Genomic DNA, 27952 nt, shown 5'->3' with positions numbered 1-27952 from the left:
TTTCTAAGATTGTACTATTGTTCAAACGTGTCACATATAAAAGTGTTATTACAACAATAAAAGTTGAAGATACAAATAAAATATTTATTTCGTTATACCAAAACTACATATAAATACATTTCACTTAATTTCTAAAGTTTTAACACTGGAGACTAAGTTTAATAATCGTATTGTCGGTTACAAAAATTGCGTGGTTTCTTCAAAATAAACATAACTAAAAATTCCAATAAAATTCCGATTCTAGTGTAAATTACAGTATAACTTAGAACATTGAATATATAATAAACTATCAAATATTGAACGAGTAATACAAGACACAAAAATAGACATTTTAACCTATGATTACATATACCTTTACTAGTCTTTCAAGATACCCTAAAGTAAGACGATACACCATTTAGGAAAGCGAAGGATTTATTAGCAACATTATTTTTAAACAACATTAAATATCAATTGTCTCACACTATATCCTATACCTGGAGATCTACTGGTTTTATTGTATGAGGCACTAAGAAAAAAAATACAAATTTAGACTTGAATAATTCTTATATTTATTGGGACAATTTGTTTTATGTATGTATTAATTGAATATTTTGTAAATTATTCACATCTAAATTAAAATCAATTGCACTATAAGTGGATAATAAATAGCTTAAAAAAACTATGACAATGAATGTGAATAAAAGCGTGTCATTTTAAAGAGAAGTTGTTAATATCGCCTCAGGACTCTTCATCACAAAAAAAAAGCTTACGAAATTACCATCTGTTTTGAAGGAATAGTTTTTCAATTGAGTTACCTACATAAAGATTGTTAGTGCCTTTGAAGACATGCCTATTGTGATGGTTGGTGACTACTACATCAGCGTTGAAGGTGACAGTGGTGGTTGTAATTGGCGACAACAAGTGGTCACATGGTTGCAGTATTGGTGAGTATGTCTCGGGTTCTGGTGGTGGTGTTCAGTTGGCGGTGGCGTCGGGGTGCCTCTCGAGCAGCATGGCGACGCCCTGGCCGCCGGCCGCGCACGCGGAGATGAGCCCGAGCTGGCCGTCCTCGCGGACCAGCCGGTGCGCCGTGTGCATCGCCAGGCGCACCTGGACAATACAACGTTCGATATAGCCATAGTATTACTAATATTATTAATGACCAAACCTAACAAATATAACTATATAAGTCGTTAAATATTTTATAGTTATTAATTATGGTCCGTATATGACAATGATAACCGCTGAATACCAATATTCACAGGCCCAGTCTTAGAAGTGCCAAAATGGCAGACTAAAAAAGTTTATTTAAAAATGTTTTGAAGGCCCCAAATGCGGATTGTATTTGTGTTAACATCAACTAACGTCTATTACATTACTGGTTATGATCTTTTCTAAATAAGAAAGGGTTAGAACATAGTCCACAATACTGACTATGAGCACAGAACTTTTAAAAATATCAAGGATGTAGGTTTCACTTATTTTATAAAATTGAAAAAAAAAAGTATGAGAAATTCCACTATCTATAACTGTAGTAAGGCATGCATGTGTTATCTATACAGATAGGATCCCGTGCATAAATTGAAATAACAATTTAACATATTGATACTAAATAAAAAAAATTATAAAATAACTTACTCCAGTAGCAGCGAAGGGATGGCCGATAGACAGGGATCCACCCCACGCGTTCCACTTGGCGAGATCCGGATTACCCACCTGCATAATTGAAACATTTTTTTGTGTATAAAAATATTTAATATAATAGGTATGTTATGTATATAATTATTAAAAATAATCAACAATGTTGATCATTTTTATTCAAATATAATAAATGTGTTGATGATTTTTATAGGCAAGTAGTATAATGAAGTAGAGTATAATTACTTGACTATACATATGTTACGTAAAATTGTAAAAAAATCTCCCAAAATGATGAAAGTTAAAAAATCCTAGATTTATTCATTATTATAATTACGTCATGACCATCATGAAGAACTCTCAGGCATACAGCTTTTCTAACGACATTAGGATAAATATTCATCATAAAAAATACACTTAATTATTTAACAATTAATAAAAGGTTTAACAAACAATACCTTGCCTGGCAGTCCCAGATAAGTCTTAGCAAACCAGTCGGAGTCCAACGCCTTCAGATTGGCTAAGATTTGACCCTGGAATATTAAAAACACATTTTATGTAGTATTAGTAATTTGTTTCAGAAAAAAACTCAGTTCATATATGACAATTTTAGTGAATGTACTTGTATTGAAATAGATGAATTAAAACATATTTCTTTGTGTCAAAGTTTAATAACTAAGGGTAATTATTCTATAGAAAATATTAAGAGAGCCAAGGTAGAAAATCGTTTAATAATATATGTGTAAAAATGAAACTTAAATATTTGACATAATTCCTATAGTAGAATTGCATATAAATAAATATTATGTCAAAGTACATTTTCAATCTTTTTATTTACAAAATATACAACTATAAATGAAACTATTAACTATAAATAAAATATGCATAATATAATAATAATATACTAATGTAATAATATCCGATTTATAATTCTGTATTCCACGAAAACTACTTACAGCGAAGGCCTCGTGGATCTCCCAGGTGTCGATGTCGCTGAGCTGCAGCCCCGCCTTCTTCAGGATCTTGGGGATGCCGTACGCGGGGCCCAGCAGCAGCTGGTCCACGGGGTCCTGGGAACACAAACAATGTCAATGATATAGAGAAATTATAATAACATAATGTAGTAGGCGGATATAAATGTACACATGTATTCTTTTGCAGTAGCAATATGAAAATTATGAAACGAAACTTTTTTATTTACTTATCATATAATAAGGATATGCTTTATTTAACTACAATACTATAAGGAAATTTTATTATGTAAAGTTCTCTGTCATCAATAAAAAACAATTCTTTTGCATGGTCAAAAATAATTTGCTACGTAAACGCGAATTAAAAAATTGGTAATAAAAATAACTAACATTACAGATGAATTAACAAGAAATGTATTTATTATGGAATCACTTAATTCGATCAGATATGAAATTTTACCTGGGCCACGTAGGTGAAGTCGCGCAAGTAGGCCTTGGGCTTGAGGCCCAGCTCCTTGGCCTTGGCCTCCGACATCACCAGGCAAGCGGACGCACCGTCCGTCTGAGAATATAATAAAAACATGTAAGTTATATAATATAGGTAGTAGGAAGTAATAGTAGTGTGCCTAATTAGAAATTATATTAATTTTCTTCAAACAATGAACTATTTGATATCTTAATTAATTTATCTTAGTAAAAAGTGGTGCAAAAGTATTTCAGCATGAAGCAATGCTGTGCATTGAGCACTATATTAGTCTGGGCAGTAGCCTTTAGGAGTAAAAGTGCAGTTGTGTATATTAAAATAAGTTGATTATGCAGGGTACACATAATGTATAATCAACTTTTTTTAAATGTTTTTTTACAGTATAGCAGTAGCAGACGAGCATGCAGTCCACCTGATGGTAAGTGGCTACTGCCGCCCATGGACATTTGTAATCAACCCCAGATGGGATTAGATATTCCTACCTGAGGTCGGCCACAGATGCGCCGCTACCCCTGAGGACAAAGCTGGAACGCCTCGGAAAAGTATGTCTCCCTTCCACACCCTTCAAACCGGAACGCAGCAGCGCCTAACACTGCTGTTATTAGGCAGAAATAGGTGTGGCGGTGGTGCCGCCGAATCGAATCACAAAGGGTTCTACCACCTTCACTAACTGAAATATTTGTAGAAATTTAATACAAAATACATGCATTAGTTTAGTGTCTGCTATGTAATTTTGTGTCTATATTAACCAAGAACGAAGCGTTAGCGGCGGTGATGGTGCCGTGCGGCTTGATGAAGGCGGGCTTGAGCTTGGCGAGCTGCTCCGGCGTCGACACGCGGATGCCGTTGTCGCGCTCCACCAGCGCGTCCTTGCCGTCCACTGATAACAAAAAAAATGACGTAACAACAATACGTTGAATTTATTTCCATTCTTTATTTAAGTAATGCTAGTGTATGTGATTTTATGTGATTCAAAATATCTCCTAGTACATCGAACCATGTTTATATTTTTTAATAGTTGGAGAGTCCAAAGTTGGTGACACAGGAACAGGTTTCACTTGTGCTGACTGTGCTGGGGGACCCGCGTCTTCGTCCCGTTGATATCTACAATTTGCTGTTACGACGCGACTGAATTTTATATTCAGACCGGACAAACAGTTGGGCGCGGATAATCCGCGCCCAACTGTTTGTCTACTATTTAGTTCTTTTCGTGTGTTTATGTCTTAGTAAAATATGACATAATTATGAACTCACCCTTAACAGGCACAATGTCGGTGAAGTACCCCTTCTGTTGCGCGTCGGCGGCGGCCTTGTGCGACCTTAGAGCGTAGTCATCTTGCTCCTGGCGCGTGGTGCCGAACGCCGCGGCCAGACGGTCCGCGCTGTGGCCCATCGTCTCGCCGGAGGAGAACTCCGCGACAGCTGGCAACTGGGGGTGAGGGGAGTCATTTATTTCTATTGTTAATTTATGCTTGCGTGATGCTTTGCGGTGGATGTGGATGCTGGCTGACTGAGACAACCATCTTAACCCTCATGACTACCATAGCATATGTGATTGGCTTAGGTTTCAGTGTTGTGCATAGGGTCCTTGGACAAAGTCTCCACAACTGTAGGAATCATTGACTATTCCTTTAATTAATTACCCAACTGATTTTAATAATATTTGAAGATATTTGTATTCTCTACATTTGTTTGTAGTAGGTAATGGTCGAGTCGATATGGAGCCGATTTTTTTAAAATGTCGGCCTGCTTTTTTTTATATTTTTCCTTAATACACACACATGTCGCGCGAGTGCCGGATGGGCACGTCCGACATGCTCTCCGCACCGTCCGGCACGTTACCTCGGGCACGAAGTGTCCGGGGCGGATGGAGGCGACGAGCGCGAGGCGCTGCGCGGGCGTCTTGGCGCGCGACAGCCGCAGCAGCAGCGCGCGCATCTTGCGCGAGTGCCGGATGGGCACGTCCGACATGCTCTCCGCACCGTCCGGCACGTTACCTCGGGCACGAAGTGTCCGGGGCGGATGGAGGCGACGAGCGCGAGGCGCTGCGCGGGCGTCTTGGCGCGCGACAGCCGCAGCAGCAGCGCGCGCATCTTGCGCGAGTGCCGGATGGGCACGTCCGACATGCTCTCCGCACCGTCCGGCACGTTACCTCGGGCACGAAGTGTCCGGGGCGGATGGAGGCGACGAGCGCGAGGCGCTGCGCGGGCGTCTTGGCGCGCGACAGCCGCAGCAGCAGCGCGCGCATCTTGCGCGAGTGCCGGATGGGCACGTCCGACATGCTCTCCGCACCGTCCGGCACGTTACCTCGGGCACGAAGTGTCCGGGGCGGATGGAGGCGACGAGCGCGAGGCGCTGCGCGGGCGTCTTGGCGCGCGACAGCCGCAGCAGCAGCGCGCGCATCTTGCGCGAGTGCCGGATGGGCACGTCCGACATGCTCTCCGCACCGTCCGGCACGTTACCTCGGGCACGAAGTGTCCGGGGCGGATGGAGGCGACGAGCGCGAGGCGCTGCGCGGGCGTCTTGGCGCGCGACAGCCGCAGCAGCAGCGCGCGCATCTTGCGCGAGTGCCGGATGGGCACGTCCGACATGCTCTCCGCACCGTCCGGCACGTTACCTCGGGCACGAAGTGTCCGGGGCGGATGGAGGCGACGAGCGCGAGGCGCTGCGCGGGCGTCTTGGCGCGCGACAGCCGCAGCAGCAGCGCGCGCATCTTGCGCGAGTGCCGGATGGGCACGTCCGACATGCTCTCCGCACCGTCCGGCACGTTACCTCGGGCACGAAGTGTCCGGGGCGGATGGAGGCGACGAGCGCGAGGCGCTGCGCGGGCGTCTTGGCGCGCGACAGCCGCAGCAGCAGCGCGCGCATCTTGCGCGAGTGCCGGATGGGCACGTCCGACATGCTCTCCGCACCGTCCGGCACGTTACCTCGGGCACGAAGTGTCCGGGGCGGATGGAGGCGACGAGCGCGAGGCGCTGCGCGGGCGTCTTGGCGCGCGACAGCCGCAGCAGCAGCGCGCGCATCTTGCGCGAGTGCCGGATGGGCACGTCCGACATGCTCTCCGCACCGTCCGGCACGTTACCTCGGGCACGAAGTGTCCGGGGCGGATGGAGGCGACGAGCGCGAGGCGCTGCGCGGGCGTCTTGGCGCGCGACAGCCGCAGCAGCAGCGCGCGCATCTTGCGCGAGTGCCGGATGGGCACGTCCGACATGCTCTCCACGCCGCCCGCCACTATCACGTCGTACGCACCAGCCGCTATCATGCCCACACCTGGATGACACAATCAGTATTTACTAAAATGCATACCTAGACACATAACCATTATTAAACTGTAAAATTCTGTAAATGGTTGGAGATAATCAGCCCTTTTTTAGTTCAAATTATGTTGAAATATTTCTATCTCTATCACCATTTCTTTTACAACATTTATTTTGAGATAAAAATATTACTTTACATTTTTTTTATATAATACAGGAGTAGTAGACGAGCATGCACTCCACCCAATAGTAAGTGGCTACTGTCGCCCATGGATATCTGTAATCAATCCCAAATAAGATAAGATATTCCTACCTGAGATAGACCACAGATGCGCCGTTACCCCTGAGGACTTAGCTGGAACACCTCGGAAAAGTATGTCTCCCTTACCATAACCTTCAAACCAGAACACAGCAGCGCTTGACACTACTGTTATTAGGCAGATATAGGTGTGGCAGTGGTTCCATTGGAGTCGAACCACAAAGGGTTCTACTACCTTCAGGCAGAAATAGGTATGACGGTGGAGTCACCAGAATTAATATAATTGAGGAAATCCTCACCGGTGGTAATAGCCTGGTTGGAGGAGATGCAAGCCATGGTGACGGTGTGCGCGGGCGTCTTGTCGCTGAAGCCGGCCGCCAGCGCCGCCTCGCGACCCACGTTCGAAGTCTTCACCTCCTGGATTACTGTGCCATACACTATGTAGTCGATAATCTCCTTCGATATGCCTGTCTTTTGGAGGAGGCCGCTGTGGAATGTAATTGTTATTTTGATTACTGGACATCTGTCTTTTCTCATAATGGGATAAACTTATCAAAAAGTTCAAATGCTATAGCGGAGAGTATTCAGAGTTCGCGTGATTGGTACACGAAAAAAAATTAGAGTATTCGACAAATCGGTTCAACAATTTAATTTCAATGAATTGTTTTGACGAATTTTCCACACACACACTCCCTTTCTGAGAAAAGCTAAAAAAAATAGTCTAAATCGGTTAGGAATTTTCCGCTATAGCATTTGAACTTTGTGATGATTTCCCACTATACCATTTCAACTTTTTGATGATTTTCCGCTGTAGTACATAAATCAAAATCAAAATGGCGTTTGCGCCAATTTGCGTTATGATATTCGTGATCAGGAGGTCAAAATACTTTAGCCTACCAAATTTTAGGTCGATCGGCGGTATGCACTTTTCGGAAGTACTCCCTCACAATGTAAGCTACAGTAGGTAAACACTGGATAAGTACAGATTGTTAGCCTACACAATGAGACATGAGGGTATTCTCCTATTATTTGTCTTTACTGTCAAAACATGTGATAGTTTATTTCTAATATGGAAATATGATTAAAAAATTCAGAAGTGCCGGGCATTTTAATCCAGGACCCCCAATAAAGGAAACTGAGGACTAAGTCAGAATACCTTATCTTTCCTATTCCTATTCTTATTACCGTATCTTATCGTGCCATTCCCTCCAAACCAGAATACAGAAGTATTACATAGTGCTCAAAGCGCAGAAATATGTGTGATCAAACCACAAAGGGTCCTTATTATAAGATTTTCGTTAAGTCTTTTGGTAGAGCAATAAATCTATGTTTTAGTATTCCTTGAAGAACTTCATGTATAAAAAGTTCCAACTCACACTAGTGAGTGTCTAGCTAGTTCGTGGGGCATCATTTTGTTATAGTCGGTGAAAGACAGCAGGAAGGGCGTGCGCACCCCGTCCACCAGCACCACATTCTTGCCCGTGCGGTCGGGGAGGGTCTTCTTAGCCTGCAGAGCGGCACCCACGCTGAGAGCCCGTTTGGCTGTGTCTGGAAGAAAATTATGAGTGATGTTTTTATATAATAGGTGTCTTTGAAGTTGGTAGAACATTTTGTAGGTAGGAATATCTGACCCTATCTGAGGTTGATTACAGATGTCCATGGGCGGCAGTAGACACTTACCATCGGGTGGACTGCATGCTCGTCTGCTACTCCTATATTATAAAAAAAGGCATAGCAGACTAGCATGCATCCAATTGATGGTAAGTGGCTCCTACCATCCATGGACATCTGTAATTAACTCGAGATAAGATTAGATTCCTGCCTGACATCAGCCACTGATGTATTGCTACTTCTGAGGACTAAGCGGGAATGTCTCAGAAAAGTATGTCTCTTATCACATCCTTCAAACCAGAATACAGCAGCACTCAACACTGCTGTTATTAGGCAGAAATAGACCTGGTATCACTAGAGTTGAACCACAAAAGATTCTACTAACGTTATACAAATTATACTGATGAATTTGGATTTATGAACAATTTATATAATGTGTGATTATTTGTATATATTCATAGATTTCATAACATAAAGAACATTACTATGAAGTTAAGATATTTATTACTTTTTTTACAATTTTATTGGTGACCCTTATCACACTCAAGTTAGAAACATTAAATTTTATATTTCACTATTCAGTGAATTGTTTTAAACAGATTATTAGAGTTTTTCTTTGATTATATGAAGTTTCTTCTATTTTGTCACCGTTAAGAATATACCATTTAAAACCATGACCTTGTAACAAAATAATAAGTAGTCAGAAATAGAGTTGCGCAAAATGTATCACTAAAGTGAAAAGAGTGATATATATCTTTTGAACTCAGTGATATATATCACTCTTTTAGCTCAATAGCTCACTTTAGCTCAGTAGCTCTGTAAAGATACGCGACATTTTATATCAGTATATCAGAGAATCAGATCAAAATGTTTTGACAACATTTTTGATTCCTATAATTAATACAAAACTGGCAAGAAATTATATATGAATTATCACAGCCAACGCTATTTGTATATCCCGGTTTCCATGTTCTTAGCAATAAAATATTTTAATTTAGTGTTTAATACGTAACCGTAACTGTTATATATCTCAATCAACGCATTTGACTCGAATCAGGCTCACTACTCACTCTCAGTCAGTCGCTCATTTGACTCATCGCTCACTCGCGAGCTAGTATAACACTGTTGAGTTGAAGAAGATCTTATATCCGGAATCGTTTGAATCTATGAACTAAACCATGTGATGCGGATATAAAGATATAATTCAAATCCGTCGGAGTTGATGAGTGATTAGCTCTTTGGTGAAGATATATATCTTTTATATCACTCACTCGCGAGCTACACAATTCTAGTCAGAAATAGAATAGCCTCAAGAATGTAGTCTCATACTGGTCTATTTAAAGAGTTCCAATGTAGTTACAATCATGGTACAACACCATGCATTTGGCAGCCGCCATAAACTTTCTTTCACTATTATATTTTAAATTATGTATTTAACTTTTCATGTAAGTGCTAACAGAACATGCAGCTTCCATATATGAAAGTTTATAAAGTAAATATACATATATTTTTTTAATGTTTTCCGAAAACTTTCACCTTTATTGCTAACCTATAAATAAACGCAAGTAAATATTGAAATCTATGCGAAATATTATTTGTAACGATGCCAAAGAAATGGTCCAAAGTTTACAATCGTATACACTGTAGCAAACATTAAATATTAACTTTATATGATGCCTATAAATTAGCACATTTTTTGTAACTGTTATTTTTTATTAAACTTATTAATAGCAGTCGTGAGACAATAATAGAATGGGTGTTTTAATAATACAATAGTTCAATGAATAAGTAGACCAAAAGAATATAAAATAAAAACGCCACTTACCAAACTTGATACCCGATGTAGGATATTTCACTTTAATCAAAGATTTCGCTACTTGTGATGCCATTGTTGCTTGCTAAAATAGTATTCAGGTACACTAAATAAATACGAAGTAACAGGAGATAACTGTAATCTACTTTTATTATATAAATAGTAGCAAAAAGTTAACAAAACTTGGGAAAAGTTGGACTCTGACCTGTCAATTCTTCCGACAAGACAGCCACTTTGCAAGAAATCGTTCAGAAATTTATATGATTGTAACTTTATTAATTTGTAATAAAATAATGAGAATATTATTATTCATTTATTTTCTCAAATCATTAAATTAAATGAAGCTCTTTTAATGTTAAAAGTTATTAGTGAATGTAGTTTTATCTCTAGTTTACTCATTAAATTTTTTACAATAAGTGTCTGTAGAGTTCGTCAAAGCATTCAGTTACTGAACGAACTGTACTATGCGTTTAGTTAATGCAATTGCAATTTTTTACTCTATAATATTTTATATGAGAAATAGATAGATTACATCCATAATTAAAATAATTGCTATAAATCGAATAATTTGAAATAATTTTAATTTACTATTATTTTAAATACTTCACTTTGTTTAACTCTCTTGAGCAATCATTAATTTGATTTTGTCATTACTACTTAACAAACGAGTCTTGATTGGCGGGTAGACTTAAAATTATAATTTACGGCAGTGGATTTTTAATTCCTTTAACGTCCTTTTGTAAATCGTGCTAAAGCCGTCCACGTGAATCTTCTTAACGTTTTATTTTTTCCTATTATAATAGTGGTAAAATATTTGTTGTGTTGTAGTTAACAGTTATTTCTATTATGGTAATATATTAATAAATGCATATTAAAATACAGTGATAAATTAAGGTGAGTAAAAACAATACCGTATTAAAGAGGACACGTGTCCGTGACCATTTGTTAAAAATATATTCAAGTATTCGTCCTTCCTTTTAGAATACAATGAAGAAAATATCGAACTGCGTAAAAAATAAGTTTAATCGTGCTATTTATATTTTTTCCTACTTAAAAATTGGTTTCATTTTAGATATTTTTGTAACTGAAATAAAGGACATAAGTTTCCATGTTATAGTTTATGCGCGACTTTATAATTACTTGATTTTCATTGGTACGACATATTATATTATCCAGGAGCCTTCAAATCAAGAGTGAGTAGGCTACTTCTAGGCAAGCGTGGCACATCTTAGGCATCTTAGGCACATCTCATCGACGCTTCCCATCCGGCGAGATCGAGGCCAAACGCGTGCCTATCCACTATTAAAAAATTTTTTAAAAAAAATGTGTTAAGACAAATTTATGAGGCCACATGTAACTCGAATGACGTATGAGTAGAAATAGCGGGAATATTATATAAACCAGCGTCTTGATTTATTCAAATTAATAGTATGTTGTGATCGCTTTACTTTATCCCTTTTAGTTGTAGTTCCTTGAAGTAATTTTAGGACGGGTTCAATGAAAAAAAAGTAATAACGCGATTTCTCTTTTCTCAAGAAGGATTGTAATCCAAAATGGCGACATTATACGACATCAGATTTAAATACCTCACGTTATTCTGCACGGATAGACTTACGACAAGCATGACATTTACAATTACATTATTTATTTAAATCATTATACTGTAGGCGTTTCTTATATCGCGCGTGAATATTTTTGCACGCACATCTAACCAGCATGCATCATACTCTTTCGAGGCATTCCAGCTTAGTCCTCAGGGGTAGCGGCGCATCTGTGACCGGCCTCAGGCAGGAATATCTAATCCCATCTGGGGTTGATTACAGATGTCCATGGGCGGCAGTAGCCACTTACCATCAGGTGGACAGGTGGTTAAACTAGCTTCTACCCGGAGCCACGCTCAAAGGTTTTTATCTATCCCTCGGGAACGGTATATTTTTGGGGATCAAAGGAACCCTTTTATCCTTTGTTCCTTTATGAACCCCTGACAACGGGTACAAATTCATGACAATCACTTATATAGTTAAGGCGTGAAAGTGTGTCAAGCAAACAAACTGACATCCGCATTTATGAATAGGTTAAAGTTTAAATACTAATTATTTTTACAGGATGGCAGTCTTCATCATTTTGATATCGTGTGTAATGGTCGCGAGTGGCCAGTTCGAGGATGAAATGCAGACGTACGAGCCAGAATGTCTGGAGGAGGGCGCCTTCTCTTGTCTCGCTGGGGGCTGCGTCTCCCAGGATAAGTACTGCGACGGCTCGTATGACTGTCCGGACGGCAGTGATGAGAATTTCTGTTGTAAGTGGCTTAGGACTACCTTCAAATAACATCTTTAATAATATTTCATGTTATAATAGAAAAAGAAAACCTAGATATCACGGACCAGTATTGGTAGGTAAAGATGCGTTTTATCTTCCGAAACTATAAGGATTAGCGAAAAATGCTGAAAAGAGTAAAGTATGAACCCAATTTTGATCTAAATTAAGAATGTGTAATGCAATTTAAAAAAAATCTGTTTCTCGAGCCGGTTCGACCGAGTTCTTTTTAACCGACTTCAAAAAGGAGGTGGTTATCAATTCGGCCGGTATCTTTTTTTTTTATGTATGTACACGAATTACTCCGCCGTTAGTGGACCGATTTTAATAATTCTTTTTTATTGTGTAGGGACGAGTTGGAAATTGGTCCCATTTAAATATGGTTACAATCCATCGATGGGTTCTGGAGAAAATGAGGGGAACTCCTCCACCCATGTAAATATAACAGCCATAACTTCGCTGTTTATGAACCTATTTTATTGCCTTTAATTTCGTGTGCGGACAATTGCTACAAGTTGGTCCCATTTAAATATGATGAGGATCAGAGTGGGTTCTGGAGACAAAATATGTAACTCCTCAACCGATGGGTATAATTGAGTTTTGTTTGACGATATTTGGTGAAGGTTCTAATAAAATTGCAAAACCAGTTTATCATTGACTATTTAAGGGTCTGATAATGTGGCTCGGAGACAAAATATGCAACTCCTCAACCGATGGGAATAATTGAGTTGTGTTTGAATATATTTGGTGTAGGTTTTAATGGAATTGCAAAGTCAGTTCATCATTGACTATTTAGTTAGGTTAGGTTGGAACATATAAGATAATATAAAAGGCAAGGGCAGCGCCCTGCGAGCGGGCGGTTCCATTCAATGTAAATTCAGACCTTACCTTCATTCATGATCACGTTTTTGCAATTTTATATTGTATTAATATAAATGTTAGTATGTCATCACTAAAAAGGGTAAAAAAAAATTTTTAACAAAAAATACAACCGACTTCTATGTCACTACAAAGTAAAAAATAATTGAAATAAATGTTGGTTTAGTACATATTTCTGAAGTCGGCGCTCATATTAGACACGCTGTTTACATCGTTATCCAACTAAATATATTGAGCGCCGACTTCAGAAATATGTACTAAACCAACATTTATTTCAATTATTTTTTACTTTGTAGTGACATAGAAGTCGGTTGTATTTTTTGTTAAAAAATTTTTTGAAAATTAAAATACTATTACTCCAGAATTAGATAGTTTATGTGGATCACACGTTACAGCAGTCCTTACAGCATTTTTGCTAATCACCTAATCACACATTTTTTTGTTTCAGTTGATCACACACCAGACGCCTTAGTATGCAATGAAACCCACCAATATATGTGTGTGGATAAGAAGAGATGCATCCCTAATATATGGGTGTGCAACAACGAGACCGACTGTGAAGACGGGAGTGATGAAGCCAGCTGCACCACGTTTGATATTGCTGCTAATGTGAGTTGCAATCGAGTTTTCGTAGTAATTTAAGTGAGTGAGTTATGATCGAGTTTTCGTAGTTATCAATGCTATATTGTAGAGATTGTGTGTTACAGGTAATCGAGTTTTTGTAGTAATTTGCGCTATATTACACTGATGTGAGTTATATTCATGTTTTCATAATAGTAAAATAAACGCTTCGTGGTTTGACTCCGGAGGGACCACTGCCATATCCATTTCTGCCTTATACTACCTGTGTTGACACTGTTCTGCTTTAAACGTGGCAAAGGAGGTATACTTCTGCGATTAGTTACATTTTTCGCTCAGAGGTAGAATTTGTAATTTTACTTTGCAGTAATGACCTAGTGTTTGAAACTCCTATTAATCGAGGGTTCCGAGGTTCAAACCCGAAGCACGCATCTCTGATTTTTAAGTTTAATTATGTGCCTTTTAAAATTAGTATCTCAGTAATCATCACTTGCTATAACGATGAACGAAAACAATGTGAGTTCTTAAGAAAATATTTATAAGTACTAACCAAATCTATGTACTGTAAAAAACTAGGTCTGAAATAAAGAAATATTATTATTACTATTATTAAAAGTCTACCAATTACTTAGCCAGCGCGGTGGACTATGGCGTGAACCACTCTTACTCTCCAGTGATCCGTGCTCAGTGGGACAGCAGGTTGAAAACGATAACTAAATAGGATTGTGTTGCAGGCAACATGCAAAGGGTTCTTATGCGATGGCAACAAATGCATATCGAGCCTCTGGATGTGTGATGGGTCCTATGATTGTGTGGATCGCAGCGACGAGGATGTCGATAAGACTTGCCGTGAGTTGTATTTATTTATTTATTAATGTCAGGAAAGAGAGAGAGAGAGAGAGAGAAAGAGAGAGAGAGAGAGGGAGAGAGGGAGAGAGAAAGAAAGAAAGAATATTTATTCGGCAAAATACATAAACACAACAGCATAAAAATAATTAACAAGAAATATTATATGTATGTATTAAATGCGTATTATGAATTTCTCATCTTTTAATGTCAATAATAATATACAGTTAAATATTTATTTACATTTTGTTGGTACTTTTTACACAATTTTCTGTATTGTTTCTTATGCTATACACATAGAAGTGTATAGCATATGTGCGCACGTTTCTTTCTTTCTTTCTAACATTAGTGTCCATTCACTATGGGATGGAGAGATAATATGCATCAGCTTTAGTAACTTGGCAGTATGAAGGTAGAATTTAAATTTCAGTGAAGATCGTCGTCGCTATAATATCGGTACGCGACTTAGATTCTATTTCTAATTTTAATGTTATACTGTGAAATTATTTTTATAATTGTACCCGCCGATTAATAAATCCTCTGCCGTGTCGTGCAGTTGTGCAGCCCCTTAGTTGGTTTGACTATGTTTTTTAAATACCTTAAGCCTTTATTACCACGCTTTTATTATCTTGACCTGTATTGAACTCGATTTTTTGAACCGACTACTTTGAACGATCAGATTAATTTAAAATTTTCAACAATTATTAAGAACTGATGACATACGCGATTTTAATAATTTTGTCCCATTCTCCTCATTAGGATCGTCAGGCTTAACGGTTTTCCTTGTGCGATTTTAGCGTGGTTTTTAGGTTTTTAAACAATATTACTTATTATTTAAATTGTCCACGTGAACAGGGCATGCCCTTCGTCCTCACGTCGCCAGCATCGGCGTCAATTGCCGCAGCAAGATGGGCGGGCGGATGTACAAGTGTTTAGATAACTCCTTCTGTCTAAACCAAGAGCAGATGTGCGACGGCATGAGGGATTGTAGGGACAATAGTGATGAAGGCTCGTTTTGTAACAAATGTAAGTGATTTTCAAAAAATATTTTATAGATCTAAATTACCCCGCATTTGGCAACGGTCGTAACCTGATATCTTTTGAAGTAATTAGGCACATTTCCAAAGCTACCCTTAATATTTTCTACTCTAGAATTCCCTGTAGCATGGGTGCCTTGGACACATAAAAAGATAAATACAAACAGCCTCTACACAGAAAAATAATCAAAATTTACATTTCCACTGACCTCAGGACGTGCAACAAACTAGTGTGATGATATTTTCGTAATACGAGTCAACAATGCAATGATATTACAGTCAGTCTCTTTTAAATATATCAGAGCTTCTCTGAACTGGTTGCTGGAATTTGGTTGAAGATGTTAGGACATTTAACCCTGAATTTTTGAAAATCCCTGTTTTATGGACTCAAGTAATTACCTAAAAATTTCAGGGAAAACAATGTGCACAAACTTCACATGCAAGGGCAACACGATGTGTATACCGGAGCGGAACGGCCCCAACTGCATTTGCCTGGTGTCAGATGTGCTGCAGCAGTACAACTACACGAGCCACCAGTGCGAGGACGTGAACGACTGCCAGCACGAGCGGCCCCAGTGCTCGCACATGTGTAGCAATGAGAACGGGTACTTCCTGTGTAGCTGTGAGGAGGGATATATGAAGGATAGCTTCCATTACCTTTGCTATGCGCCCGGTAAGTTATCTATGATGATGGGAATACCTGTATGCAATGCAGTGCTCGCACATGTGTAGCAATGAGAACGGGTACTTCCTGTGTAGCTGTGAGGAGGGATATATGAAGGATAGCTTCCATTACCTTTGCTATGCGCCCGGTAAGTTATCTATGATGATGGGAATACCTGTATGCAATGCAGTGCTCGCACATGTGTAGCAATGAGAACGGGTACTTCCTGTGTAGCTGTGAGGAGGGATATATGAAGGATAGCTTCCATTACCTTTGCTATGCGCCCGGTAAGTTATCTATGATGATGGGAATACCTGTATGCAATGCAGTGCTCGCACATGTGTAGCAATGAGAACGGGTACTTCCTGTGTAGCTGTGAGGAGGGATATATGAAGGATAGCTTCCATTACCTTTGCTATGCGCCCGGTAAGTTATCTATGATGATGGGAATACCTGTATGCAATGCAGTGCTCGCACATGTGTAGCAATGAGAACGGGTACTTCCTGTGTAGCTGTGAGGAGGGATATATGAAGGATAGCTTCCATTACCTTTGCTATGCGCCCGGTAAGTTATCTATGATGATAGGAATACTTGTATGCAATGCAGTGCTCGCATATGTGTAGCAATGAGAACGGGTACTTCCTGTGTAGCTGTGAGGAGGGATATATGAAGGATAGCTTCCATTACCTTTGCTATGCGCCCGGTAAGTTATCTATGATGATAGGAATACCTGTATGCAATGCAGTGCTCGCATATGTGTAGCAATGAGAACGGGTACTTCCTGTGTAGCTGTGAGGAGGGATATATGAAGGATAGCTTCCGTTACCTCTGCTATGCGCCCGGTAAGTTCAACATACATCGATGATGATAGGAAAGATTCAAAGATCCGTCTGATATTTAGTGGCTTGTGTTCCTAAATGTGCATAGCATAATAATTTAAATAAGGTATTTATTTAGAAGATGATGGTACCTACTGCCACGCCTAATTCTGTCTAAAACAGCAGTGTGTCACAACTTTCCAACCGCCACCAGCGTTCAAGATAGCAACTCTGAATAACCTTTAACTATATTTGTTACAGATCCTGAAGGAATGTTGTTTTTCAGCACAAAAAACGACATCAGATACGTGAAAATTAAATCTAAACAACAATTTGTTGTTGCTACTGGGATTAAGCAGGTTTGTTCAGTTGAAATTTTGGTCTTTGTTAGGTACCCGAAATTGAAGTTTAACTATTATAATTAAGTGCTTCTCCTCTATTAGGTACTTGTTACCCGACTGCCAAGGAAGGGTTATGTTTTTCGCGCGTATCTTGTATGTTTGTCTTTCTTTATTTGATCCGATCTAACAAACGGCTGGATGAATTTCAACAATTAAGGTGTCATTATATTTGTCTCTATGACCCGAGTGTTCTTAGATAGGTGTTAATAAAAAAAAGTCAAAATGGCGGATTTTTGGCGCGAAATAGTAACACATTTAAAAAAAAAAGTTAACCGAACCTATCGAGTAGGGTATCAAATGAAAGGAAATTAAACGGAGATTATAAAAACATATTTGTATATATATAAAACAGCAAGGTGACTGACTGACTGACTAACAAAATGACTTTTTCATTTTTCAGAAATCAACGTAAAGCCTAAACCAAGGACCTTACAGTTCTGAAATTTTGCACATAGGTTCTCTATATAGCGTGAATAAGTACTAAGAAAGGCCATTTGGAAATTCTACCCTTAAGAGGGTAAAATAGGGGAAAACAGTTTTTTTGAAATCCTTTAATTTTGAAGCAACTACTATAAAATTTTGTATTTGGCTTTCTGGATAAGAACAAGGACGCACTTATTTATCCGCCTCCGAAAAATCAACCCCGTAGAGGGCAAAATAAGGGTTAAAAGTTCATTTGAACAATCGTCAATTTTGAAGCAAACACTATGAAATTTTGTATTAGGCTTGTTGGATAAAAATAATGAAATTCTACCTCTAACGAGGTAAAATAATGACCAAAAGTTTGATTTACTAAAGTTATATATTTTATAGACCGAAAATGGTGGATTTTTTCGCGAAATAGTAACACGTTTTAAAAAAATTAACCAAACCTATCGAGTAGGGTGTCAAAATAAAGGAATTTAAGAGGAGATTACACATACATTATATAATATATATTATATATAAAATTCTCGGGTTAGTTACCGTATTCCTCCGAAACGGCTTCACCGATTTTCACCAAATTTTATATACATATTCAGTAGGTCTGAGAATCGGTCACTATCTATTTTTTTTTACCCCTAAGTGAGTGAGTTGCTGTGCCAGAGATCAACGCAAAGGGAAACCGCTGAACTTGCGTGCTGGAATTTTACACATAGGGTCTTTATATAGCGTAAATATACGAGGATAAAATAGGATAATATTGTTTGAACGTCTTTTGTTTTTGAAGCAGACACCTACTATAAAACTTTGTATTTGGCTTTCTGGATAAAAATAATTAAATGCCTATTTCACTGCTTTTGGAAATTCTACTTCAGCCTTTTTGGTGCAGTCGGGTTTTTGATTTTTTTAATTAATTACTTGTTTTTATTATGCCTTACGGCTTACCTATACCAGGGGTACGCCAAAAATTCGTGGAGCTTATGGAAGTTAGGACTCATATACATAATTATTATCTTCTAATACAATCCGGTCTGATGGAAACATTATTTCGCTGCAACAAATTTATCTTTTATTCGGCAACGAAAATAACAGCAACTGTTCTCATGTTCTGTTCTCCGTGTTATTTTCTTCGACAACTGTAAGGTACCTTCCTCTACTTCTCTGGGATTTTGTTTCAGGCTCACGGTGTGTCCTACGACGGAACTTACTTGTACTGGGTGGAGACGGCCCAAGCGCATCAGTCCATCGTCAGAGCTAAGATCGAGGACGCTTACGAAACTAACAAGAAACAGGTATGTTAGGACTTTAGATTACAAAGATTTAGCGGTAGGGAGGGCATCGGATTCTATCAGGAGTTACATGGAATGCTTTGGTTTCTTACATGCGCTCTGTTAAGGTTATGTTGGGTATTAGTGGTTAAAACTTAACAGACCTTGAGTTAGTTCAAAAGTTTGGAAAAATCAATAGAAATAACTTTTAATTAACGTTTCGCAATATGCTCCAGCTCATAGATGTATAAAATGTCATTGCTCCAGCTCTTTTCCAGTTACTGAGAAAGCCGGTGTAAGTATGAGTGGTGTAAAACTTAAAATCTTTTTCGTAATTTTCGGAACACTCGCCTTGATTTTCGTAGTAAGTAAATGTTGATATTTTAAAGTCCTTGCACTATTCCTTACACTATGAAAATTGCTACGAAAGTGCAAGAAAACATTTTCAGGAAACCTTACATGCCCGAAAGATTTCCATAATACTCTAAAATGTTTACTTTGTGACTGTGGCCTTCATCATATCATTATGTAAGAGCTAAACTCCAGCAGTAATACGACAATGAGTATTAACCCATCCTCATTAATCATCATCATCATCATCATCATCAGTCATTTAATAATGATTAATATCATGGGTATGGGACGATCCGCGTGGTGGAGCGGTCACCATACCGGTCTGACGCGCAGAGGATCCCGGGTTCAATCCCCGGCCAGACAGAAATCTAAATGATGAATTTAGGTTTCTATGTCTGGGTGCTTGTCTATATGTCTCTGTGTGTGTTCATCGCACCCACGATACAGGGAATCCTAGTGTGGAGCTGTGAGTGTAAAAATCGTTTTTATTAATCATTATTAAATGACTTGGTTGTTCAGGTGTTAGTAAGTCTTGGTCTGGAAGACCCCGGCGACATCGCGATAGACTGGCTGGGCGGCAACATCTTCTTCAGCGATGCTGAGCGCGGCACCATCTCCGTGTGCCGGACTGATGGCTCCTACTGCGCCACCTCCGCTGCTGTTACCAAGCATCCGAGATTTGTTACGCTGGATGTGAAGAATGGGTAAGTGTCTTTGTAAGATGTGGCGTCTAGAAAAAAGCATCTTCCCTTTAAGAGAAAGTAAGAAACGTGGATGTTGTAGGCGATGTCTAAGGGATTAAAGTCATGAAGAAGAATGGAAGTTTTCTAGTTAATCGTATGTTTAGAAATGGATTTAGCAGAAATGGTGAAGGTAATATCACCTATCGCTGTTGACGTAATTGATGTTTTCAAGTAACCAATCAGTCCTTCTCATTCTGAGAGGACATCCGTGCCTACCAGTGGGACAATAATGGGTTGATGATGATGATGAATCAGTCTTCTCATCATAAAGCGGACAATCATCGTGCACAAATTTAGTCCATGTAAGAACATGGACTGAATAAATTGAACTTTTTGTCACTTCTTTTCTACTAAACTGACATCTTGCAAACCAGTAGTCCTTAGTCATGCTCAAAAATTTTATGAAAAATCACCTCTTGGCTACGTTTGGATTTTTTTATAATACTCGAGAAGCAGACGAGCCTGCAGTCCACCTGATGGTAAGTGGCCACTGCCGCCCATGGACATCTCCCTTACCACAACCTTCAAATCAGAACACATCAGCGCTTAGCACTGCTGTTATGACGCCGAAATAGGTGCCGCCGGAGTCGAACTACAAAGGGTCTACTACCTTCAAAGTATGTCTCGGAAAAGTAATTCAGTATAGTTGCTTGGCCTAATCCTTCTATGGCCTTGGCATTCTGAGAGGAGACCCGTGCCCAGCAGTGGGACAGGAATGGGTTAATGATGACGATAATGATGATGATAATGTATCGAATCAAATTAAATTTCTTTACTCTAAATAAGTTCTTTACAGAGCAATTTTTGAATGTCATTATATCTTCCACCACCACTTCACAAGGTGTTTCGACATGGAGAAGAAACGGCGAGAGAAACTTCATAACACACATCATATCGACGAAGAGATAATTTTTTATCTAAATTAAGAAAATATGTTTGCTATAGCAACATGTACTGGGCGGACTGGCGCAACAAGCCGGTGCTGATGCAGGCGCGGCTGGACGGCTCCCGCAGCACCGCGCTGCTGGAGGAGCTCTACACCTTCGCCACTGGCCTCGCCATGGACTCACCCAACGGGAGGCTCTACTTCGTTGATCGTACGATAAAGGTCGTCAAACTTGATGATCGGAAGGTTTATGTGAGTGTTGTGCTGCGTTTACTAAATTTCAGAGGGTAGCTTTTTTCTCGAAGTTGCTAGTGGGTCACTAGCGACCTTTTCAGCTTCACCGGATTTTGCGACTGGCCCAAGGGCACCTTCAATAAGGTCTACTTACAGACCTCTACTTAGGTCAGTTAACGCTAATGTGGGATGCAGTGGATATACGACCGACCACAAGGGGATACCTTGTAACGGTTGTGCTGCGGGGACGGTCAGAGGGTAGTGTTCCTAGCGTATGTATGTGTGTGTGTGCGTGTGTGTATATGTCGCCTTTGGCATGCTCTACAGCCCAAACGGCTTGATGGATCTTAACATATGAGGTGTCGTTGGATTCGTCTAAATTCTGGGAGTGACCACAATTATATTTAGAATTAGTTTTTATTATAATAATAATATAATATAAAATAATATATAATAATGAAGTCCGTTTTTATATTCTAAGTTTCTTGTCAATTTTGAACTACTTAAAATTATTTGTTGCTTTTTTATACTTATGTGAGTACTGTTGAATTTGGTTCATTCCCCCAAATAACAAAAAATATTGCACTAAAACTCCAATACTGCAAAACAGATTGGTTTAACTTAAAGTGTAAACAAATTTAAACAAAACAAAAAACTGTTACAACAACTTAATTAAACTCATTAAAATTGGCAGTCGTTATTCGAGGAGCGTTTCCACCACCCGTACTCGATAGCGGTGTTCGAGAACACGGTGTTCTGGAGCGACTGGACCTCCAACACCATCCAGACCACGGACAAAATACACAGCACTGCCGAGAAGAGGAACGTGTTGCTCACCCTGGATGTACCTGTCTTTGGTAAGTTATAATTATGAAGGTCTTAGAGATTTTAGTCGATTTTATAGTATACGAGTTAGCGAATCGTCAGATGGGTCTCTGGTATACATAATAAGAAGAACTTGGACTTGATTCTTTTCTATTGTGTTTTATTTTCTATTATCTTTCTGTACAAAGTTTTTGTTATAATATAAGAGTAGCAGATGAGCATGAAGTCATTTGATGGTAAGTGACTATTTCCGCTTATCTGCAATCAACGCCAGGTAAGGTTAGATACTCCCGGCGGTCGGCCACGGATACGCCGCTTCCCTTGAGGACTAAGCTGTAATGCCTTAGTAAAGTATGTCTCCTTTACCACAACCTTTAAACCAGAACACAGCAGCGCTTAATGCTGCTGTTTTCTGGTTTTTAAGGCAAGAATAAGTGTGGCGGTGGTGCTGCCGGCGCCGAAACTCAGAGGGTTCTACCACATTTCAAATAGTCTTTTGCAGTACATTTTCTCCAAGGGCCCTCATGTTTTCAGATATGCACATTTACCACCCATTGCTGATGAGAAGCAACTCGAACCCTTGCGAGAAGGCCGGCTGCTCGCACTTCTGTTTCGTGACTTCGAAGACCACATTTAGTTGCGGATGCCCCGATGGTATGGAGCTGAAAGGAAATATTTGCCAACGTGAGTCTTGATTATCAACTTATACCGATGAACTTTGGTTTTCTCTCTCATGGAGGTTTTATAGTCGTCATCGTGGATTGGTAGATTTCAGACGCTTTTGACAACTTTTCGAAATAATTCTTAGCTAAGTATAGGTACTTACTGGAAATCTTTCCAAGGAAACTTTTTCCCAGGTTTCCTTCGTGATTTCAGGTACTGCTTTGGCATACTTTAGCATGTAATGTAAATGTCAAAAATTTTGCAAATCCGGAGGTGGTTATTTAGGTTTAAACCCGCAGTCAGCCAGCGTAAAATATCACATTTAAAACCACGAATTTTTAATGCTTTTTCAGCTCGAAAATCGGTTCAAAGTTCTTCAACGAACTAAAAGGGTGGGGACACAAGTAGCGATTCGCCCCGGGCCCCCGATTTTGGTTTGCAAACACCCCTCCAAACACAGTTGCAAACTAGCTACAAAAGCTGTCAGAACCAAACAATCCGTGCAATGTATATAAATCAGGAAAACAAAAGGTCGCCGGAATCATACACTGGGAGCCCGCATTCAACTTTCCGCCTCAGGCCTCCGCGGTCCTTCGTCCACCAGTGCAAAGATCCCATTATATTATTGCTTTCCTGTTTACATTACATTCACAGACCAGCTGGACTACCGGCCGCAGTACCTGGTGATCGGCGGCGGGTCCTCGTTCAGCCGCTGGCAGTACAACGCGCTCGGCAACCCCGAGGCGCACGCTACCACCTTCAACATCGGCAAGGTCCAGGCCATGGCTTACGACAATCTTAGAGGTGAGATGAGGATCTATTAAAGATGTTTGATGGTCCAGAATTTTGGGAAAACTTTGCTTAGTTTCGAATCAATTTGCTTATTTAGACGGGAAATGTGATTGATAATTTTATTATTTTCGAGGATTCTAAAAGTTCTTGAAACAACATAGCATAGGTTTTGTGCTAAACCTTTAAGAGATTTCACTCCTGGTGGATGGTCAATCTTAGATGTGAGATCAGGCAAAATATATTAGAGATGTTTGATGGTCCTCAATTTTGGTCAAGCTTTTTTTTATAATATGTAGCAGACGAGCATGGAGTCCACTGGATGGTAAGTGGCTACTGCCGCCTATGGATTTCAACGCCTGAATTAGGTTTCCTACCTGAGGTCGGCCACAGATGTGCTGCTCCTCTTGAAGAGTAAGTTGGAACGCCTCGTAAAAGACTCATACTTTTATCCAGTAAGTCTTTGCTACAATGGCCTTCCGTGGGCTTTTAATCGGATGTTTCACCTTTATAAGAAGAAATAGCTATGATTGCAGATTGTGGCAATTAGACCAAAGATACTACATAGATAGATAGATATACAATAGATACTCATATATTTCTGGCATATTCTGAATGTTATCGTGTATTATTTTCTTCTAGATAAACTGTATATATTCGACGGATACCGTCAGTGTGTCCAGTACATCGACATGCGGGACTTCAGCACCGGCGTCACGCACCTCTTCCTGCAGGACGGGAGACGGAATGTCGTTGACATGGATTATGGTGAGTTGGGGCCTTGCTTATTAGACTCCACGTACAACGGCCTTAGTTTTCAAAGTCATAAATATTCATAGTTACATACTTATCCTTTGCCGTCTGTGCCAAGACATAACAAAAACATAGATGTCTACCCGGTCAGGGATCGAAACTCAAAAGTTCCGAAATGTATATTGAGAAAACATTGATAGCGTGATTTAGAATGGCATGCAGCTGTGGCGACTTCCCGCAACTCGTCAAGAGATGGCGCTACACGTTTCTGAAATACGCTATCGAAGATTTGTAAACATCTTGTACATATACAAGCTCTGAACTGAGAATGTCGGAGCACGACCGCTACCCGGGCATCATCACCTAGTGTTGCCAGGTCAGATTTGTAATATTACAGTGCACTGATGAAAAAATTACAATAGATCGGCAAGAAAGTACAGTGAATCATAAAGTCAAATACAGTCAAATACACTATACAATTGAAATACATTATACAATAAAATACAAGAAAATAAAGTAAAATTACAGTAAATCTACTGCATCTGGCAACACTGCCTAGCCCACAGGGAGATAGAGCTCACTTTCCAAAACTGCTAATCTTATAATAATTGGTCAATTAAAAAATATTTTTTTTATTTCTCAGATTACGTATCAGATGCTCTATACATTCTGGATGCTGGGCGTCATTTGATAGAGGCGGTCTCCCTTAAGACCAAGGACAAGGCTCTTATTTATGTGTTCGGGGATGAGGAAATCCCGATCAGCTTCACCATAGCGTCGGAATATGGGTTTGTGATTTTTTTTATATAATAAAGGAATACAGAAGCATGCAGCATGCAGTCCACCTGATGATCAGCGGCTACTTCCGCCCAAGGATATCTGTAATCAATCCCAGATATGTTACATTCTTACCTGATTTCGGCCATAGATGCATTATTACCCCTAAGGACTAAGTTGGAACGCCTAAGATAAGTATTTTTCCTAAACCACGATACACACAATAACCAAACTCTCGTGTAATCAGTGTGTTTTAATTTTTAAATATAAGATATAAGTATTTTTATATCACAAGGTTTAAAATACTTAGTGGTTATTATGACTTGTTTTATCTTACAGGCGAATGTTAGTAGCACTCGAGGAGAGGGAGTTGAACAACGAGATTCACATCGACAGCATCGGCCTGGACGGCGGAAACCGGCGGCATCTCTTGATGACCAACTTGAGAGGTAAGGACTACTCATTGATTTCAGTAGTTAAGTTATCATTATGCTGAAGTTGCACAACTTTAGAAGAGTACTTTGTAGAAAAAAAACTATGCCAGTAATAGCCCAGAAGATTAAACAGTGGATTCTTTCCTGAGAGGTGACTTGTGCTCAGCAATGAAAAAGCAAATTAATCATAAATCAATCAAAAAAAAAAAAAATTAAAGTAAAAATTAATAATCAAATATTCTCAAAGGTGATAATGATTGGGTGATACTTACGTTAAATGACATGAAACATTATTTATTATATTAACGTCATTATTTTATTAAAAGGTCCCCACGTCCGACTGCGGTACTCTCAATGGATGGATGTGGTGTACATATCTGATGAAGGCCAGGGCATTATTGATTACGTGCATCCCGAAGGTAAGGCCTATTTTATTCCTGGCCAAAGGGCAAAGAGCTTTAGGACTTTATGAGTGAAAAGTGACGGCCGACTGACCATTAATATGAGGCGATCATTGTAGACCTCGGAAGTGGCAACTACACCACGCCTATTTCTGCCTATTAAGAGTAGTGTCAGCGCTGCTGTGTCCTGGTTTGAAGGGTGTGGTAAGGGAGACATATTTTTCCGAGGCGTTCCAACTTAAGTCCTCAGGGTTAGCGGCGCATCTGTGGTAGACCTCAGGTAGGAATGTCTAATCCTATCTGGGGTTGATTAAATCCATCGGCGGCAGTAGCCACATACCATCAGATGGATTGCATGCTCTGCCCCTCCTATATTTTAAAACATAAACAAAACACCACAGGTACAGGGAGAGAGAACTTCCGTGAGCTATCAACAACGATAGCGGATATGGCGGTCACCGACACGCACGTGTTTTGGACAGACAAGCGCACCGCCAGGATCTTCTGGGCAGATCTCCATGAGCTCAACCACAAGATACGTCGGATTGAACTTTGTAAGTCTATTTTAGTTGCCTTATTTTATATAATTGCTGTCTGGATAATGTCATTTTGATTTCATGCAGATTATACGAGCAGATAGGGTAGAGTGAGAGGAGCTATCGCTTTAAGCGTCAGGTGGTAAGAGGCGCCAAAAAGGCCAATACGTGCAAAAAATTGAGCATGTTCCTATACAGAAATTTGTTTCTAAAAAGGCCACAAAAAGATTTTCTTCGAAAACGTCACTGAATGATAATCTTAGTTACAGATTACAGATTAAAGACTAAGGCTGATTAACGTTCATGGAGTTTAACGGTCTTATGAAAAAATATCAACCTCTATCATCTATACTTAATTATTATTAATTTCCGCTTCATTTTTCAGCAATCTTCCCGAACAACACTCATTTACACATCCTAGCGACCACCCCACCCCCTGAACCAAAGAACCCCCTCCTCAAACACCGCTGTTTCACCCTGCCCAGCCCCTGTCCTGAACTCTGCGTCCAGGTGGCTCACGATCATCCTCACCAGGGTACCTTGGACATGGGTTACAAGTGCCTTTGCTCCCCTGGTCGTACCTTGGTTGATGGGAGATGCACCCTGCTGACGAATTGTAAGGAAGATGAGCTCTTCTGCCATAGGAGTAACAGATGCTTCGCAAGTGACAAGAAGTGTGATGGTCATAAGGATTGTCTGTACGGCGAAGATGAGGAAGGGTGTCCTAGTAAGTACATTTTCAAGAAAATAAAAAGAAATCCTGACCTTGGTAGCCTTGTATCCCATAGAGCTAAAATTTGTCTTATATAGCAGAATTTGATGTTAGAAATTTTGAGACCTATTTTATATAGGTTAAACTGAAAGTCTAGAAAATATAGCTTTATAAGTAATTTTTGAATAGACGAAGGGTTTAAATCCTGGACTCCAGTTAACTCTGGCGCTGCAAAATATGTTTGCACAGAGAGCAATTATTTTTGTATGGAACTACATACTTATATTGCATAGATATCATGAGTATATCAGTATAGTTAATACTTATTGTTAAAATTAACATTTGTTTCAGAACCCAATTTCACGAAGCTACCTACTTGTGGTATCGGTCAAATATCTTGCCACGGTACCTGCATCGACAGCTCCCAATATTGTTCTTCGACCGCCCCATCTACCGAGAGTAAGTTTGCAATAAGTTCTTTGTATTTGTGCTTTTTGAAGATTTTGAGTTTCTAGGTAACTTTTCTGGCAATTTTACCCTGTTTTCTTTTCTTTTATTTAAAAGTCAAAGAGTTAGTCACAGTTTTATTGTGCCAATC

The 27952-nt window shown here is 39.7% G+C and overlaps 2 protein-coding genes across 2 annotated transcripts in view; one reads left to right on the top strand and one right to left on the bottom strand.

Annotated features, from left to right (window-relative positions):
* Nucleotides 1-70: 70 nt before the first annotated feature.
* Mtpbeta (mitochondrial trifunctional protein beta subunit) lies at nucleotides 71-10257 on the bottom strand. The gene is made up of 11 exons (XM_073092116.1): nucleotides 10028-10257; nucleotides 7968-8139; nucleotides 6891-7078; nucleotides 6158-6345; nucleotides 4330-4504; nucleotides 3825-3955; nucleotides 3052-3153; nucleotides 2577-2690; nucleotides 2079-2153; nucleotides 1621-1698; nucleotides 71-1092 (listed from the first exon to the last, which is right to left on the bottom strand). Exons 1-11 carry the CDS (start codon nucleotides 10089-10091, stop codon nucleotides 958-960), a joined length of 1422 nt encoding a protein of 473 aa, XP_072948217.1. The 5' UTR covers nucleotides 10092-10257; the 3' UTR covers nucleotides 71-957.
* A 448-nt stretch (nucleotides 10258-10705) lies between these two features.
* Nucleotides 10706-27952, top strand: part of yl (Putative vitellogenin receptor yl) — a 35427-nt gene continuing 18180 nt past the window's right edge. Inside the window, exons 1-20 of the mRNA XM_073092263.1 lie at nucleotides 10706-10909; nucleotides 12121-12314; nucleotides 13659-13819; nucleotides 14524-14638; nucleotides 15491-15661; nucleotides 16085-16345; nucleotides 17417-17514; nucleotides 19158-19271; nucleotides 20121-20305; nucleotides 21290-21482; nucleotides 22159-22321; nucleotides 22824-22973; nucleotides 23607-23756; nucleotides 24384-24509; nucleotides 25138-25282; nucleotides 25611-25720; nucleotides 26032-26124; nucleotides 26508-26660; nucleotides 27028-27369; nucleotides 27706-27813. Of these exons, the coding sequence (XP_072948364.1) occupies nucleotides 12122-12314; nucleotides 13659-13819; nucleotides 14524-14638; nucleotides 15491-15661; nucleotides 16085-16345; nucleotides 17417-17514; nucleotides 19158-19271; nucleotides 20121-20305; nucleotides 21290-21482; nucleotides 22159-22321; nucleotides 22824-22973; nucleotides 23607-23756; nucleotides 24384-24509; nucleotides 25138-25282; nucleotides 25611-25720; nucleotides 26032-26124; nucleotides 26508-26660; nucleotides 27028-27369; nucleotides 27706-27813 (3031 nt within the window). The 5' untranslated portion in view covers nucleotides 10706-10909; nucleotide 12121. The remainder of the gene's footprint in view (nucleotides 10910-12120; nucleotides 12315-13658; nucleotides 13820-14523; nucleotides 14639-15490; nucleotides 15662-16084; nucleotides 16346-17416; nucleotides 17515-19157; nucleotides 19272-20120; nucleotides 20306-21289; nucleotides 21483-22158; nucleotides 22322-22823; nucleotides 22974-23606; nucleotides 23757-24383; nucleotides 24510-25137; nucleotides 25283-25610; nucleotides 25721-26031; nucleotides 26125-26507; nucleotides 26661-27027; nucleotides 27370-27705; nucleotides 27814-27952) is intronic.

Source organism: Epargyreus clarus, unplaced genomic scaffold (genome assembly GCF_041222505.1).
Source record: "Epargyreus clarus isolate Ecla_fem2 unplaced genomic scaffold, WU_Ecla_fem_2.2 ptg000035l, whole genome shotgun sequence".
NCBI classification, from domain to species: domain Eukaryota; kingdom Metazoa; phylum Arthropoda; class Insecta; order Lepidoptera; family Hesperiidae; genus Epargyreus; species Epargyreus clarus.
The sequence above is the reverse complement of the archived record's forward strand: the minus strand, read 5'-3'. Positions and strand labels throughout refer to the sequence as shown.

Excerpts from the sequence above, each read along its gene's own strand:
- Mtpbeta (XM_073092116.1), bottom strand. The coding sequence starts at position 10,091 with ATGGCATCACAAGTAGCGAAATCTTTGATTAAAGTGAAATATCCTACA. Across the intron at positions 3,154-3,824 it reads CCGCTAACGCTTCGTTCTTG|ACGGACGGTGCGTCCGCTTG; the intron begins GTTAATATAGAC and ends TTATATTCTCAG. Across the intron at positions 2,154-2,576 it reads AGATCCACGAGGCCTTCGCT|GGTCAAATCTTAGCCAATCT; the intron begins GTAAGTAGTTTT and ends TTAATATTCCAG.